This window comes from Neodiprion virginianus, chromosome 6 (assembly GCF_021901495.1).
Source record: "Neodiprion virginianus isolate iyNeoVirg1 chromosome 6, iyNeoVirg1.1, whole genome shotgun sequence".
NCBI classification, from domain to species: Eukaryota; Metazoa; Arthropoda; class Insecta; order Hymenoptera; family Diprionidae; genus Neodiprion; species Neodiprion virginianus.
The window spans coordinates 15,551,777-15,570,632 of NC_060882.1; the positions used below are offsets into that span (position 1 = coordinate 15,551,777).

Genomic DNA, 18,856 nt, shown 5'->3' on the forward strand with positions numbered 1-18,856 from the left:
TCCAAAATTTATGGTTCTGAGAATTGTTTTTCACCCACTCGGATGTCAATACGTTATCATCAACGTGACATTCTTTTTGGCTTGTAACTGTAATGTGAACTCTACGATGAATTTTGAACGGGTTCAGTCAAGGCCAGAGTGCAAGGTCAACCTATAGCTGCGGTAGTATACATTCAGAGCTATGGATCTGCGGTGTTGGGTTACTATCGCTCTAGATATAGAGCAATGTTGAATCTTACATAAGCTTCGTATTGAAAAAAAAATTCCTTCTAAGAGCTAAGATAAAGGTGTAAAATTAAGTCATGGATATCCTTCAAAAACCAGTTTTATTGAGTACAATCTTTAGGGTACAGTTAAACAGTTGAAAATCACTTCAAAACGATAGTACAGCGCGCGCACAAACAAACATACGTACAACTGTACTATAAAAAAGGACGCTCATTACTGAAAATGATCATTTAGTATCAACTTGTCAAGTATACGTGAGGAAAAAGCTAAAGATGGAATCCACGAAGTGTTTAAGATTGATCGGTATTATGAAATCGGTGTACAAAATCTTGGGCAAATCATCATCTACAGCAGAAATTCAAAAATGGATAAAATTCGGAAGTCACAATATCCGGCTGCTGAACAAAATTTTACCAAAGGCTTCAACGATTGGAGAAAAGACAAGAATTATCACAACGATCGGACTCTTGAAAGTGCTCGCGGAAAAATTCAAACGTTTTCAGAAAACGGGTGGAGGTACATGGAAAGAAAGAAGAATCGATCGAGTTCACTGGGAAGATGTGGAATTAACGTTTGAGGGGAGAATTCGAACTGGATCCATCGTCAATTTGAAGCATAAAGATGTGCAGAGATTTCTAGAAGTCGCAAAAGTACTGGCAGTAACAAGACTAAAAAACGCTTTGAAGAAAGCCAGGAGCTTGGAAGCCAACGTTATCCTGGCTTGTAAATTTGAAGTTAGAAAAAATGATCACACGGTGGAAGAGATCAAATTTTTTAATGCGAATAACGAAGTCATCCTCCAGACAACGGATATTAACGAATGGTTCATCTAAAACGCGACAGAGCGTATGTTGAAAAAGGTGGAATATTTCCAGGAAAAGGATTCGGGCTGGTCGTTACTTGAAATTATAAATCTTGCCGTCAACATTAACAAGTATACACCACTACGAGGTGGTCTGTATACCCAAATCCCCATTACCTAAGCATATCGGTGATGAGAAGGCTGTGGTAAACATCAGAAACAACAACTCTTACTGCTTTCTTTGGTCGGTCACCACAGCTCTGTTCCCAGCCGACAACAACAATGTCAACGCGACCAGCTCGTACCCGCATTTTAGCTCAGTGCTACGGTATGATGGCATAAAGTTTCTTATGTCTTCAGACAAAAACACTATTTTAAAATTAAGGAAACTTAACGGACTTTCCATCAACGTTCATGATATAGACCAAGGTGATCGCAAAAAAAGTGAAACAGTACCGATTCACCTGAGTCAGAATGAGTCTGATAAACCTGTTATCCATCTTTTAGCGATAGAAACTGAAATCACTGACGATGACGATGATGTTGATATGGAAAATTATGAACAAAATAAAATCTTTCATTTTGCTTGTATTCGAAATTTGTCTCGATCAACAAATTCTCAAATTTCTAACCGTAATGGTCGTACTTAGTCATGTGATGGATGTTTGACTCACTTTCAATCTGAAAGATGTTTAACAAAGCACAAAGTTTGTTGCATGAGTTTGAACGAGACCAAAGTTGAATTACCAACAGAGAAGGAAAAGATACTAAAATTCAAAAATTTTAAGCACAAAGAAACCGTTTCGTTCTGCATTTACGCGGATCTTGAATATTTGCTACAACCTACTCACATTCTAGTGTCAGAAAATAGAAAAATTTACCAGAAACATGTTCCATACAGCGTAGCATATTACCTCCATTTCGCCTTCGACGATTCCATTTCAACGTTCAAAATCAACCGTGGAGAAACTTGCATCCAATGGTTTGTGAATGAGTTGGAGAAATTGGCATATGGGTTAGAAAAGTATTTCAAAACGGTTGTACCCATAGAACCGCTCAATTGCAATCAGCTTAACGAATTTAATTCATAAACGGTGTGTCACAATTGCGAAAACCGTTCACGCTCGAAGACGTCAAACATCGTGATCACTGTCATTTCACTGGAACGCACCGTAGCGCTGATCATCGAGGCTGTAATCTAAATTATTAGAACTCACAGACTATCCGGGTGATATTCCATAATCTGTCAGGTTACGATTCGCATTTTCTGATTAAAGCATTAGCGACAACTTTTAAGGGTACTATTCAGCTTCTACCCGTTAGTAAAGAAATGTGTATTTCGTTTACAAAATTTTTTGAAGGAACGGACCTACAGTTTAGATTTATAGATTCGTATCGTTTTATGCCCAGCAGCCTCGAAAGATTAGCAACGTATTTGAATGATAGCCAAAAGACAATCACACGTAAATTTTGCACAAGCTCTGACAAACTTGAATTATTAACTAGAAATGGTGTTTTCCCAATACGAGTTCATGGATGGTTGGGAGAAGCTCGAGGACGTAAAATTGCCGACTACAGAAAAATTTTGTTCAAAATTGAACAACCAAGATATTTCGAATAAAGATTACGCACACGCGTGTAAAGTTTGACATGCCTTCGATATCAAAAGGTTAGGAGAATACTCAGACTTATATTTGCAAACTGACGTTTTTCTATTGGCAGATGTTTTTAAAAACTTTTGGGAGAGTTGTTGGGCAACGTACAATCTGGACCCTTTACATTATTACACAGCAGCCGGTCTTTCATTTGACACGATGCTGAAATGTACTGGTGTTGCACTCGAGCTTCTCACCGATGTTGATATGGTGATGTTTATTGAAAAAGGTATTCGAGGTGGCGTGTCCGAATGCTCTAATCGATATGCAAAGGCTAATAATAGATACATGGGAGATGCTTTCAATTCAGAACTAGAAGAGTCGTGTCTCATGTACTTCGATGTCAACAATTTATACGGTGCTGCTATGAGCTTTGCTCTACCATGCAGTTCCTTTGAATGGATGCCAGATTTCGAAAAATTTAATGTTTTGTCCATCTTGGACGAAGCGGAGTTTGGCTACGTATTAGAGGTGGATTTGGAATATCCTGAGGAACTACATGAAATGCCCAAGGATTTGCCACTTTGCCCAGAGCATTACATACCTCCGATCTCAAGTAACAAGCAACCGAAATTGATGACCACGCTACTCTTCAAGCGAAACTACGCTATTCATTATCGCATTTTAGAACAATGTTTAGAGATAGGTTTAAAATTATTTAAAATACATCGAGTTCTCAAGTTCAGACAAACACCGTGGCTCAAAAAATACATAAATTTAAATACAGACTTGAGAAAAAAATCAAACAATGAATTCAACAAAAATTCTTATAAATTGATGAATACAGAGATGTTAGATTGACTACGGAATGGGGTGGAAGATATGGTGCTAGAGCCACAATAGCCAAACCAAATTTCCACAGCTGTACAATTTTTAATGAAAATATGATAATAGTTGAAATGCGTAAAATGGAAGTCAAACTCAACAAATCATTGTATGCAGGCTTCTCCATTTTAGATATTTCAAAATCCTTTATTTACGATTTCCATTGTAATTATGTTAAAATGGCACATCAGGCAAAATCAATGTATACCGACACGGATAGTTTAATATACCATTTCACCGTCCCCGATATTTACGAATGCATGAAACAGGACTTGGACAAATTTCATACTTCCGATTATCCACCTGATAATGTTTACGGAATCCCTTTAGTTAACAAAAAAAGTCCTCGGCTTGATGAAAGACGAATACAACGGGAAAATAATAGCAGAATTTGTTGGATTAAGAGCGAAATTGTATTCGTTTAGAGTGATGGGGAAGGATGAGGTCAAAAAAACGAGCTAAGGGTTTTAACGATCTTTTCTGTTATACGGTTTGTTCCGCCAAAGATTCAACTGGAACTGAGGAGCCTCTCGCAATGACAAAATTTTCCGTTATCATTTTTTTCTTATTTCTTTTTCAATTAAAACGAGACCTTTTCAATGTTTAAAATGATCGGCAAGGAATTTCGGATGTTCGATACTATCCAATTACATGCATATATATGCTAAAACCGAATAAAAGAAACGTATAAATACATGACATAAAATGATGTAAATGAATTGCATAATTAAATAGGGACGACGGACATCTATGGCGAGAACAATTCAATAAAATGTATACTAATATAATCACAAAAAAATAACATGTCAGATTATAAAAACTTATCCTAAACGTTTCTTCCTGGATCTGTTTTACTTTCCGGTTTCCCTTTCCGTTGTTGCATTCGCTAATTCCTTGCCTGACCAATAGCACTCCCATCGTCCGTCATATTCTGGTGGTTTTTCTTTTTTAGCGATTCGTAAGAAGTAGGTCGCTGATAATTTTTTCTTGGTGATCGCAAATATACTCCATATGCGTGAACTTTATTTTTGCAAAATTTTATCAATTCGTTATTTTTTTTTTCTTTTTGAGAGCGCGCTCTGATAGCTCTACCGTTCATTCGTCGTCTCAGGATCACATTGGTCGATGAGAGATCATACATCATTTAAATAACCGCCCTGGTCAAGGCTTACCTAGTACTGAGTCCCGTTGTCTTTATTAATGGGATGCATATTCGAACTGTTACAGGGTGTCAAAGGATCGTTATTAAAAACTATAACTTTCAATGATTATTTAAAGAATGTAGCACTGAGCTGGAACGACGATAAGCGGATCGTATTTAGAAACACGACCGACAAGCTACCGTGGGGCTACAAGACCTGCAGTTAGACTGAGCATTGGTGTGAATTGTATCTTTAAGGTGTAAAAATAAAGGCACATACTTGAAAAATAATTTCGTTTATTCAATGTTACATATCAGATTCATTTATCCAACTGTTGTGTGTATTGTCAAAACCTACCCACTCAACGTATAATTTTTTTCCACGCTTCTTGAGCACCTACTCCACGAGATGGATGTTCGGATGTTTTAGAATCCTGTCCTCTTCCGTTGGTAAAATAACTTTGGTTTCGTTCAAACTCATGCAATCAACTCTGTGCTTCAACAAACATCTTTCACGTTCAAAGTGAGTTAAACATGTATCACATAACCAAATATGATGTGCGCATTTTGAAATTTGAGAACTTGTTAATCGTGATAAATTTCGAATCCATCCATAATGATGTGTTACTTTTTTTTCATAATTTTCCATATGAGCATCGTCATCATCATCATCATCACCATCATGAATCTGTCTCTACCACTAACAGATAAATTACAGGTTTATCAGACTTGTTTTGCCTCAAGTAAACGGGTACAATTTTACTGTGCTTTTGTTTTCTTTCAGTGCATTCTGTACCATAGAGTTCAGACTTCCGGTTGTGGTGACGTTGTTTACAGTAGGTAGATAAACCAGTGCAATTTTGTTTTTAATTTTTAAAGGTTCGGGTTTGAAAATCAGGGGTGTGTTCGTGAATAGGTAAGAGTTAAAGTAGAATAAATAAAGGAGAAGGGAGGAATAGAATTGAATTGTACTTCTGAGGTATAAAGTAGAGGAGGTAGTTAGGAGGTTAGGTTGCGGCGCGGCGGTGAGGGTCGGAGAGGTAAAGGGGGCAGGTGAGAGAACGACGGTAATGCCAGGGCGCGAGTGAAAGTAACAGGGGCGGTGAGTAGATTGGTAAAGTGGTAACGGCGGTGGGTAAGAGACGTAGTAAGTGTAGATAGTAAAGTATGTCGTATGGTAAAGAGGTAGGTGGGAAAATTCAAATTACAAAGTCTAGGGATAGTTAGAGCGGCGAGCACAGGTGATATAAGTGAAGCGGCGGCAAGAGATAAGAGGAAGGAAAGAGAGGTAGAGGGGGAAGTGAAAGTAGCGGGAGACCTAGAAGAGAAAGAGATTTTTGAAAGAAGTAAGATTGTGGTGAGGTTGCCAGAGGAAAAGGAGAAAATGGAAGGAATTTTGAGGAAGCTAGAGGAGATAGATGTTAGGATGAAACAGGAATGTGGAAAGATAGGAAATAGGGTGGACATACTAAGAGAAGAGGGAAAAACAGAAAGAGAGGAGTTCAGAAAGATCTGGGAGGAGGAGAAAAAAGAATTGAGGGATAGATTAGAAAAAATGGAAAAAAGGCTGGAAAAGTTAGAAATTGACGCCGCAGAAAAAAGTATGGAAAAGGGCGATGGTGTTAGGACAGAGGTGGAGGGGATGGATGAAGAGACTGAAAAAAGAATTAGGAAATCAAACTAGGAATAGAAAAGAAGGCGAGGGAGGAAAGAAAAAGGGGGTGAGGTGGAAAAATGAAATTGAAAGGATTTGGGAAAAAATTGGAGTTGTAGGGGGTAAAAAAAGTATGAAAAAAATAGGAACGGTAGATAGAGAAGGGAGAGGGACGGTTTTAATTGAGTTGGAGGGACTAGAGAAGAAAAAAGAAATAAACATCTTATACATACCATAGAGGTTAATCGAAAGTTTGTTAAGTTTCTCAAATTTTGAAATAATGTTTTTTATCTAAAGGCATTGGAAAATTCAAACCATCGTACCGTAGTACTAAGCTGAAATGTGGATACGAAGTAACTATGCTGGGATTGTTGTTGGCTGGAAAGAAGGCTGCGGCGACCGACCAAAGAAAGCAGTATGAGTCGCTGTTACGAATGTGGATGACAGCCTTCTTATCTTGAACACCTTTAGGTGGTGGTATGTATGTGAACACACCTCCTCGTAATGGTACGTACTTGTTAATATTCACAGTCAAATTGATTATTTCAATCAACGACCAGCCATAGTCTTTTTCCTGGAAATCCGCCACTTTGGTCAACACTTTTTGCGGCACTTCTCTTCAAACCACCCGTTTATGTCCGCTCGTTGGAGGATGACTTGATTTTTGGTATTAAAAAATTTAATTTCTTCTATAATTTCAGCGTTCTTCGTTACACTGAATTTACAGGATAAGAGACAGTTCGCTTTTAAACTTCCTGTCTTTTGCAGCATCTTCTTCAGTCTTCCAACGTCGAGGTGTTTGGCATCTTCCAAAAACCTGCTCAAATCTTTATGCCGCAGATTGATTGCGGCTCCCGTTCTAATGTGGCTCTCGAAAGCTGTCTCCAAATCTTCCCACTGTACTCGATCGCTTCTTCGTCGGTTTTGTAATCCGTCACCCACTTTTTGAATCTGTCGAAATTTAGTTGTCAACCATTTCAAGATTCCAATTGTGGTCAAAATACGTGTCTTCTGTCCGATCGTTGAGCCGTTGTTTCGTAAAATTTCATTCAAAAGTCTGGTATTTTGGGTTCCAAATCAAATCCACTTTTGAATTTCTGTCGGTGAAGATTTCTTAAATAAAATCTTAAGCACTGTTTCCATGATTTTTATTAATTTCAAGCACTTTTCAGAATCCATGTTTGTTTTTACTTCTTTCAATCGCACACACTTGACAAAGCTATCGTTGCAAGACTTGCTTTAGAAGGACTGCTCTACGCTGGCACGGTCCCTTTTATAGGCAAGCAACAACAGCCTGAGTCACGCATTGTCGAAAAGTCGCGGACAACCGTATGCAATATTCTTTGACGAAAATGTCTAGATATTTCTCGAATGAACGTGCAGCGCGTGTAAGATGGTAAGACAGTTCTTGGAGAAGAATTTTCACACGTCTCACGTACGATAGAGCTGTGGTAGTGAACTAATCGCAAGAGCGATACACAAAAATGGAGTAAATATCGTTCTCTAGGAGAGTTAGGAGGGATGGTTTACTTTGCCCACGGTGTTGAGTTCAAGTAACCTAAACATAGAAAGATGCTTTTCAGAAAGTGGTGCCGAGAAAATCAGTTGCTCTCAATCCAGCGAGAAGTGCAGGTGGGTGATGAAAATTAGTGCAGTTGAAAAGTTCTTGAGTTTTGTCACACAAATTATAGATTATACTTTCATGGTTAAAAAATTGTCCAACTTGGCTGTGTATGTAATATTTATTGATCCCCTTGGGGTTACAAAGACTCCCATTTTCCTCTCCCTTTACAATAATTCTACATGTTTTCTTAACCTATTCTTATCCTACTCTTACATCCTACCTTATCCTTACTTATTTTCTAATTGACTGTGCCCTGTGCCGTTGCCTTGCCATTCCCTTACTTTCCCTCTTATCCTTTCCTTATTCTTTATCCTTATCTTTACTTAACCTTATCCTATTTTAACTTATTCTATTCCCTATTTGTCCTTATCCTACTCGACTTCCGTTTCCCATTCATCTCTCACTCTTTCATTCTTTCGTACCTCCCTGATCCTTTCCAGTTCTCTCATCCAGACTTCTCCCGCCCCCTCCTCACGTAACATCTCCCTCACCACCTCCTGCCAGCTTTCCCGCCTTCTATCCCAACCCACGCACCTTTCCCATGCGTGCTCCCATGTTTCCTCCTCCCCCCCGCACACCCTACACCTTCTCTTTTCCTCTTCTTCCCAGTACCTTGCCTCCTTCATCTCGCTTCCTAATCTAAATCTTGCCAGCCTTGTCCACCTGCTTTCCCCCCAGCCCTTTCCCAGATAACCTGTTATCCCTTCTCCCTTCACTAACCTGTACCATCTGTTGTACCTCGATTCCCTTATTTTCTCCCACCTCTCTTTTCTCTGTTCTTCCCTCTCTCTCTCCTCTATTTCCCTAAACTCCACCTCTCCCTTCTACCTTCTCGCGACTACCTCTCTACTCTCTGCTCCCCTTTCCGCGAAGAAACTTTCCCTTTCTCTTTCCCATCTCGATCCCTGCCTCCCAACTTCTACCTTTTCCCTTATCTCTTCCCAGCATCTCCTAGCTAACTCGCTACCCTCCCCTCTCTCCAGCTTCCTTTCAAAATTCCATGCCCTTCTCCCTGCCCTAATCTCTAGCTTCTCCCTCTGTAGCTCCTCCTTACTAAATATCCCGGTGTTCGCCCATCCACTTCTAATGTCCATCTCAAAAATCTATACTGCACCGCCTCGACCGCCCTCCACTCCCTCCACCCCCATATCTTTATTTTATCTTTATTTTCCTGTCCTTTGATTTTCTACTCCTACTCTCCTCCTCTCCTTCTCCCCAGTATCCTCCCCCCTCCTGCCCTGTCCTGGCATTAAAATCGCCCCCCACTAGCACTTTTGTTCCTCCATCTGCCTCTTCTGCCCGCTCCTTCAATTCCCCTGTCTTCTCTTTTAGGTCCCCATTTACGTATATTCCTACTACTACCCATTTCCCCCCCCCCTATACTTATTTTCCTTATTATCATCCCCTCTTTTACCTCTTCCCTTGCTCCTTCCCCGCTTACTATCTCCTTTCTTACCCCTGACAGCATTCCGCCTATTGCTCTTCCTTTCCTATTTCTTTTCACCGCATACTGCACTTCCCATTCATACCCTGCCGGCAACTTATTCCTAACCCTTTCCCACCCCTTCTTCTCTATCCATGTCATTGAAAATATTACATCCCACTCCCTTAGACCCCTCCAAAAATCTTCGTCCTTTCTCGCAAGCCCCGCCACATTCCAGAAAACTACTTTCCAATCCTCCCTTTCCGTCTCACCTACTTCCCTCTCTCTCCTTTTTCTCTCCCGCACCCCCTGCCTCTGCCCCTCCCCACTACCCATTCCCCCGACTGCCTTTCCCTACTTCCCCCGGCCTGTGCCTCTATACCTCCCTCTTGCCTTTCCTCGCTTGTTGTCCTATCCCTATCACCTTCCCCTACTTTTCCCCTCCCCTCCCTTTGCCCCTTCTCTCTCTCTCTCCCTGCACCGTCCCTAAGCACCTCTCCTATCTCATCCCACTTCCACATTTTCCCTTTTATCCAAATCTTTGCATACCCTATTCTTATTCTGTTTCCTCTTCTCTCCTCGATAGCTGCTATCTCCCTCAAATGCCATTTCATTCTCCTCTCTGCCCAGTTGAGATCCTCCTCTATTCTCTCCTCCCTCCCTTTAAGGAGGCTTTTTCTTTCCATTACCTGCCTCTTTTGCTCCCTGTTCCCTAGCCTTGCTATCCATATCCCTTTTTCTCCCCCCCTTTTCGCGACTACCTCCCACATATCCTTTACCTCGACCTCTACCCCTATCACCTGCATAATCTTTTTCAACCCTTCCTTTTCCCTTCCCTTCTCTATTCTCACTCCTGGCAATACTATATTTCCCCTTTTTTCTTCCCTTTCTTTGCTCTCTATGGCCCACTCCATCTCTTTTCCCTATCTATCGCTACCTGCGCCACTTTCGCATTTCCCTGTCACTGATTCTCCCCCCCGCCTTCTACACGCTTCTTTTCTAATTCTGCCAGCCTCTCCTTCACCCTTTACATCTCCCCCCCTCTCCGCTCTTCTACCTCTTCTAATCTTTTACCTAAGTCCTTTATCGTTTCCTTCATCCCCCCCGTCTCTACTTCCCACTGCTCTTCCTTTCTAGTCATTTCCCCTTTAATCTTTTCCATTTCTTCCCTAATCCCCCTTCTCTGCCCTTTGACCTTCTCTAGCCCTATCTTTAACTCTTCCCTAATCAGCCTTAGCATATCCTGTATACTCCCTCCCTCTTCCTTTCCTTCCTCTCATGCCTTGCCCTCTGGCGACCGGTGAACTTTCCTGCTTTTCCCAAATACTCTTTCTCTTTCCTGTATCTCATCTGCATCCTCCTTCTCTTTTTCCCCTACCTCCTCCCGCTTTCTCTTCCATAAATCTAACGCCGTCGTCGCCGATCCCAGGCTATGACTCCTATCCCACCCTATTGATGCTATTGCACCCGGCCTACCTTTCTTTTTCTCCTCCTCTACTCTCTTCGCCCCTTCTTTCTGGCCACCCACGTTACTCGTGTTCTTTCTCTCCGCCACCGCTCCCTACCTTATCTGCCTGCCGCCTATCTGTCTCTGCTCTATCCCCCTTCCTACTCCCTAGATGTCACTGCCTATTTTTCAGTCTTATCTTTCCCCCTGCCGTCCGCCAGATCTCTCGAACTAACCTCAAAACTCTCACTCTATTTCACCTGTCCGTCCCTTCTGTTCCTGCCTCCCTATTCCCTTCACCCGCCAGCCGTTCCTGGTCTTCCCCGCTCCCTCTCTGCCCTATTTCCTTTCCTCCTCACCTTTGCTATCCTGCTAATTCTCGCCTTTCCACTCACACTCTTTCTCATACCTGCCACTCACATCCAAACCGGAAATGGAAGTTCTCTAACTTGGCTATGTGTTTTCAGTTTTTTTTTCATCAGCAGAACCAACAAACAACTATATGTACCAACAACAACAACAACAGTTTCCGTCACTATTCTTGACAAGTTCAGGTGGGTAATCAAAATCATTAGAGCTGTAAAGTTCTTCCGTTTCATTTCAGACACGGATAAATATTGTGACAGATTTGTAATACAATTAGCATTCTTTGGTTTTTTTTTTCCCCGGCAAAAACCATCAACATCACCATCGCCATCATCATTATCATCATCATCATCATTGTCATAGTCCAAATTATCACAGAGTCGTCATCATCATAATGGCTGAACAATTGACTGTGATACGTGGGGGTGAGGGTGTACTGAGCGGTGGTAGTTAATGATTAATTAAATAATCAAGCTCACACGTAACGGCAATGAATAATTATTAAAACTAAGAAAAGACCTACCTTTCGATAAGCCGGTAATTTGTAGGATCGTGTTGCTATAGTCCTGCACAGGTCTATGAGGTTTGTTTAAATTGTTGAGGCAATTTTACAATAATAAAAATGGGAAGAAGGTCGTTCATAATAAATGTTTAATATGATTTAACTGGTAAGAGATGAAGTATATTCTGTTTCGATTTGGTTATTGAAATTTCTGATAACAATCAATGGTGATAATGATATATAAGCCGAAAATAACAATTTATAAAGTGTTCAAGTTTATACAAATCGTGTGTTATACTATTCTAAAGGATATTATTATTTGGTACCAGGAACATCTACTCTGAACGATGGTTAACTAGCTGGTCGTGATTATTGCATTGTATCTCTCTTTTTAGATTATCTTAAATCAATTATATATACTATTGTTAAGTCTTATTCGTTAATTCTTGGAAACAATAAGTACGATTTAATTGGGGGTAGTGAAGCTAGCCACCAATTCTAGACTTGGTTTTGAATGAAAATTACTGAAGTAGATTTTGATTATAAAGGTGAAACAAAAATTCGTTCAATTTCGAAGATTAACACTCGGATTGACTGAGCTTTAGGTGAATCGGTCGACGAGATTGAGAGCCGTCGGATCGTGTCGGTCTGCGTCGGTAGAATTCTGGACCAGGGGCCTTACCTCAAGTTTGGAAGAGTTGATCAATCGAATGATGTTGAACGTCGGTCACTTAGTCTTTTTAGATTTGGAATGATATCTTGTTATCGAAAGTTATAGTTGAAAGTGTCAATTTACTGATTTTGATGTATGTTAAAAGTGATTGCAATGATTTATTTATTAAAAACGATAGTGTAATTATTATTATTATTACTTAAGATTACCTGATTCGATTGAATCAGGGCCGAACTCGATTTAATTATGGAAAATGGAATGGCATAAAAATGTCTATTCGCGCAATGATGAGATTTAGTAAAGCACAGAAAAGATGGAAACGTAGAAGAAAGTGAGTCTCTTGCAGCCAACAGAATAACTGAATGCTCGAATTTGACGAATTAGCGCGAGACTTTAGGCCGGTCACAACTAAGATTTTCCAAACGCTACTCTTGCTCGAGAAGGCTAATCCGGGTTGACGTCCACGCACTTCGCGACTTGACAGACGAAAGACGCGGCTTCTTGGGCCCGAGGGTCCAAGGAGCTGCAGTTGGTATAAGTTACAACGGTAATTAGCCAATGAGGAGCGAGGCGACCTCCTGGCGCCCAAATCCACATGGTCAGCGTCACTTCACGCTCTCCAACGGTGTTCCGACGATTCTCAATCTCGTCGGTGACACATTGAAAATATGAACAAAAGATATTTACATGCAAGGTTCACACATTCATTCATACATCCTAATAAGTAATCTATTTTAATTTGGTGGTTCCAAAGGTAGTGGTTTATCCTAGTTATTGATTATAGTTTCAACTTAAAAAGAGGGATAGTTTTCAGGCTGAGCGCTACTGATGCTAATTCAGCAGTCTCTCATCTCAGTTCTTGGTACCAGCTAAATAAACGAAAGTTGAACCTTATACTAGGGATCATTGTTGGTCTCTACGTGACTTTTGCCAGGAGGGGTGGAACTCGCTGTTATTAGAATATGAGATTTTGATGAAATGATATATGCGCATTGAAGTAATCAAAGAAATGAAATGAAATGGAATTTAAAAAAAGGTACGCCAAGGCAGTACGTCGGGGCGTAACAACTGAAAGTAAAATTGATTATTTTTTGAAAAAAACTATATTTCTGATCACATAGCTCAGAAAGTAATTTTTTTTCAGTTCGCATGGCGCGTTTTTTTAACAACAACGATCCAGTAATTTTTGACATCATCTGTATGGCCGAATCCTTTGTTCCGCTGCGGATCTGCTGGGCAGATCGAGAACGAGACCTTCATCATCAGTTCTACACCACCACTATATGCCGTAGGGTCATCTACTCGAGGGGGCCAGAGGGTGTGTATTGCGTACATTGTGCGCGGGAGAAAGGTCTCGATGAGAGGGCAATGTTTTCGAGTCATGAAAGAATGCCATTCTCTAACATCGATAGTCTACCGTCCTGCGTGCGATGTCGTCGTGTACAAGCAGAACTGCAATCACATCGATGTGGCGCCTGCAAACGCCTTCTGGTGTTATACTGCTGTATGGAAGAGAGCAGTTATTACCAAGACGGCGTGTTGCTTAACTCGCATCTATGACAGCACGTCAATCTGCAATCTTAAGGAGGTTTGGGAGTTAAGTCGAAATAATGAGATCAATTTAAAATTTTCAAGATCGATAAAAATACATGTAATACGTGTTGTGTTAAAATTTCAGTGATCTAGGGTGCATAGTTTATTTATAAAACGAGATTAAAAACAGGTCGCTTAACATTGTTATGCCATACCAGACCTTACACCAACCCTTGTTTTAATAAATTTCATTATGAAAAAATAATGAGAAAGGTTTAAAAAACTCAAGGTGTGAAAAAAAAAAATTGCAAAAATTATTGAAAAAATAAAATTAAGTTGAGGGTGCTTGGTTATAAAAATAATTAAGTTTAAAAAATCGAAATTTCAAAAAAATAGTCAGCCACAGCAAATGTGGTTATGTTGACGGCAACGTCGCAAATGGTGGGTCACGCGGGAAATTCAAAATTTCAATGTAATAGGTTAAAGGAAATCGGTCACATAGGTCAAGGAAAGTTTCATAAAATTTTTATTATTTATATAAAGAAAATGACATCTCTCATTTACTTCAATTTGAATCTGCCGCCATTACCACCAGTGTTATAGAGGGAGTTGTCTATCGTCATCATACATTATAACATACTCTGTGATTACTGATTCTATGGGCTCTGTGATATTGAAAATTCTAACCTAATAAGTACGTGAATTTACGACTACAATAATTGTGCATTTTATTAAGGATATTATTAAAACTTGAACAAACTACTGTACATTACCTGGAGTAAAAACTTTTAATGTTGTTTTCTGTTTTTATTTCAGGTAAGTAACATTGTATTGATATCTTAGCTAACTGTAGAAGTTGTGATTGTAATACTAAAATAAACTGTTTTTATTTCAGAATCCAACTTGAGTTTTTATTTTAAAAGTGGAGTAGAAGTACAATTATCAAGATTATTACATTTATTATAAAATAGAACATAATTAAATAATGAATAACTTAATGCTAATATCCTCAATATTGCAAAAACTTAAACATTTTATAAACCTTTGGTTCTTAAATGATTTAACAAATTTTCAATAATTGTTTTAGTTTTAGTAACACGAACTTTGTCATTTTCATCTTTTCCTAATAATTTTTTTATTCCTGCATCCCCATCATCACGAAAAGTGTTGATTAAATCTTCATAGGTAATATCAGCATCAGCAATTTTTTTTTTCAAGCCAGTAGATATGCAAGTTCCTAATTTGTCGAGTGTTTTTAACAGTGTAGCTGATTTTTCAGCATTACGAATACTCGCAATTGTATCACTCCAAGTTATACTGCGATCCATTAATTGCTTTGTTGTGATTTGAAGATTCTCAATAATTTGCACCAGCATTAAAACATCGTATACAGCATTATGCGCACCATCCGCAGAAATTTGTAGCCATGAAGCCAGACCTGTTAGAGTACACTCTCCTTTTCCTTTACGATTTGTTACTGATTCAATAAGAGGCAGTGTATCTGCAAAACCTACAACCACAGACCCAAAGTCATCCGTCATAGTCATTTTTTTAACAGAATTAATAAGAATAGGAGCATCAAATTTGCAGTTGTGAGCAACTAAAACCACCGGATGCTTCAGTTTCGTCAGAAAGTTACGAAAAGCATCCAAAGCTAATCTCAGTGGAATTGATGGTACTCTAGTACCATTGAGCATCAATTCACCTCTAACATTTGTTAAACCATTTGCCTCAGATGCTTGTGCAGCAATTTTTTGAGTAGGGTTGACATAATCTGAAAATTTGGATTTATTGTATTGAGCCGCAATTTGAAGAATATCAGATTGTTTTGAAAAGCTTGATGTTTCCAAATCAAAAAATACTGCAATAGGTTCTGAAACTTGTGTTCCATTATCATCAGCTTCATTGATCTCTTCATTTATACCCTCTGTTATAAGAATAGAGTCGTGAGCAACATTTGTTGAAAATAATCCCATATTAGATTCATACTGGATACCTTCCATATCTTCTTTCTTCTTGCGCAGATTAGTACGCTGTTCTTTTAAAAACAAACGCCTTTTTTGAAACTCTGGACGTTTTGTTCTTAAATATCGTCTTTTTGCTTCTTTTTCTTTTCTGTCCACGTATTTAGTCGTGTGAAAGCCAGGAGATAAAAGTCTTTTCGTTGCAGCTTCTTGAAGGTATCTTGCTCCGAGATTTTTCTCACCAAGCACAGGCAAACCGAAAATCTCCAGAAGCCGTCTGAGAGTAGCATCGAGACTTAGGGTAATGGCTTGTCATAGTAGCATTCAGACTTTCGTTTGCTTGGCTAGATGCACCAGCAGCAAACCGATCCGCGTTATCTGCTAATTTCCCGAATATATGTTTTAAATCTTTATATAAATCAGGGCTCTGAAAACCTCGTTTAATAACTTTATGGTCATAAGTTAAAGGATTCTTCACATATCTACACCAATGGCCACAATTATTATGGTTGTTAAAGGCATGGTCAGGAATATTTCTTAAAGCATCAGCTACTTCTTTGGTATTTCGTGCATTTTGGGAAATTGCATATGTAAAACACCGATGCAGATATGATATTGCGTCACTTTTTGAAGGAATCCACGATGTTGGCAACGGTGAATAAATAAAAATCGTGAGTTGCTCGAAATGAGGTCAGGTTTATTTTAACAGAAAATTGAAGAATTCTGATTGACCTATACAAGAGGGAACTTAGAAATCAAAATGTTTGAAGAATATAATATTAAGGAGGCGCTATCGAAGACCGCGTACGTAGCTCAACGTGACGGAGCGAGGACTGATAACGCAGCGAAGCCAGGCGGCCGTACGACTCCAGAGAGGAGCTGCGCGCGCAGCGGCGGCCCGTGCTCGCGGCTCAGTAACAGCAGCAGAAAATCCAACACTTTTCAATTCCTTGTGAGCTTTGGCATATTTATAAAGTGTGTTTGAAACACCGCGACTAGTGTGATTTTTGTCCGAGAACTTAATCACTTGTGATTGGCTTGCAGCACGGACAGCAGCAATTGTTGAGCTGTCGTCATCTCCAATTAAAATTCCAACTTCAATATTATGCTCTTCAAAAATTTTACTCCTGGAAGTCATACTTGCAGCAGCAAAAGGTTCCATAGCTTTTGCACTTCCAACGAAGTTTAGCCTACAATCGTGGTCTGATTTGGGATGACCTAGGGCACACATTCTACAACCACGATTTGTTGTTAAATAATCTATGGCTTTACCAGTTTCTCTACCCAAGAATGCTGCATATCCATTCATACTATCGTATGTTCTTCCACTTCTTTTTGTACTGTAACCCATATCATACGACGCAGCAACACGTACAGTACCATTGTAAGTTTCTTTGGAATTTGAGAAATGACTTGACTCAGAATGATCACTTCTTATATTTTGATTAATCATCTCAGACTCAATTATCGCCATCGTTGTCTCAAAATTTGTGGATGTATCAGCTAGTGTTATCGCAGTCTCTGTCAATCCTGTATTCCACTCTGGTAATATAAAATTAGACGGTGCACTTTCTGGTCTGCAATAACAGTAGAAAGAAAAGAAAAGTTACGGGATGAAAACGGGAAAAAGTTGAATTAGATAAATATTAATAGATAAAAAATTTGTTGGAGGTAATTGATTCTTTTATTCAGTCGTTGTAAAAATTTAGAATACAAAAAAATTATGTAAAAAGTGTAAAATTGTTATAAAAATATTTTAATGATCGATTTAATTAAATTAACTTCATTAACACCAAGTAAAAAAGAATGTTTTACTTCGTGTTCATTAATTTTAAGTATAATATTTACAAATTATGACGGTTTTGAATTCATAACTTCGATTTAAATCCTTATTTAAAATTTTAAAATCTAACAATTCTCACTGTACAATTTTGCAACATGACAATACTTTAAAATCCTCGATCTATCTAAGTCAATCTGAGTATTGACTGTACAATCGATTACCAATTTTTTACAACATAAAAACATCTAAACTGACAATGCTTACAATGACTGTTGAATCCTATCTGAATTTTCAATCGTCATTTTACGTTCAACTTCAGCCCATTTACGACAACTTTCTTTAGCCACTTCTTCAACAGCTGTTCCCATTTCATTTTCATGTGTCTTGAAAGTTTTGGAATCAATTGAAGGTATATTAGCAGAGGCTAACATTTTATTGATATGAGTTGCTCCAATCCCAGAGTGAAGTGCGCCTGAAAAAATATTATACATAAATACTCTTTATACATTAAATACTCTTTAATTTTATTCATTCAATTATATAAAATTTACAAACCTATTGCAGACTTCCGTTTCCGTTTTGAATGTGAGTGACAGGTGTGCGAAAGAGCGCGAGAGAAAAGGCGAGAATTTAGCAGGATAGCAAAGGTGAGGAGAAAAGGAAATAGGGCAGAGAAGGAGCGGGGAAGACATAGACGGGAGGTCGGGTGAAGGGAATAGGGAGGCAGGAATAGAAGGGAAGGGCAGGTGAAGAAGAAAGAAGGGGGAGAGTTTTGAGGTTAGGCAGAAAGAGCCGGCGGACGGCAACGATTCGGATAAGATAAGAATAGGCGGTGACATCTAGGGAGTAAGAAGGGGGATAGAGTAGACAGGTAGGCGGCGGATAGATAAGGTAGGGAGCGGTGACGGAGAGAAAGAATATGAGTAACACGGGTGGCCAAAAAGAAGGGGCGAACAGGGAAGAGGAGGAGAAAAAGAAAGGTAGGCCGGGGGCAGTAGCAGCGTTAGGGAGGGATAGGAGGCATAGCCTGGGATCGACGGTGACGGTACTAGACTTATGGAAGAGAAAGCGGTAGGAGGAAGGGGAAAAAAGGGAGGAGGATGTAGACGAGTTGCAGGAAAGAGAAAGAGTATTTGGGAAAAGCAGGAAAGTGCACCGGTCGCCGGAGGGTAAGACAGGGGAGGAAGGGAAGGCAGAGGGAGGGCGTATACAAGATATGCTAAGGTTGATTAGGGA

General features: G+C 39.5%; 1 protein-coding gene across 1 annotated transcript; it reads right to left on the reverse strand.

Moving 5' to 3' along the window:
* Positions 1-14,907: 14,907 nt before the first annotated feature.
* Positions 14,908-17,988, reverse strand: LOC124307961 (uncharacterized). Its single transcript, XM_046770211.1, has 3 exons — positions 17,885-17,988; positions 16,203-16,319; positions 14,908-16,114 (listed from the first exon to the last, which is right to left on the reverse strand). The coding sequence occupies exons 1-3, from the start codon at positions 17,986-17,988 to the stop codon at positions 14,908-14,910; spliced, it is 1,428 nt and encodes a 475-aa protein (XP_046626167.1).
* Between the last annotated feature and the right edge of the window lie 868 nt (positions 17,989-18,856).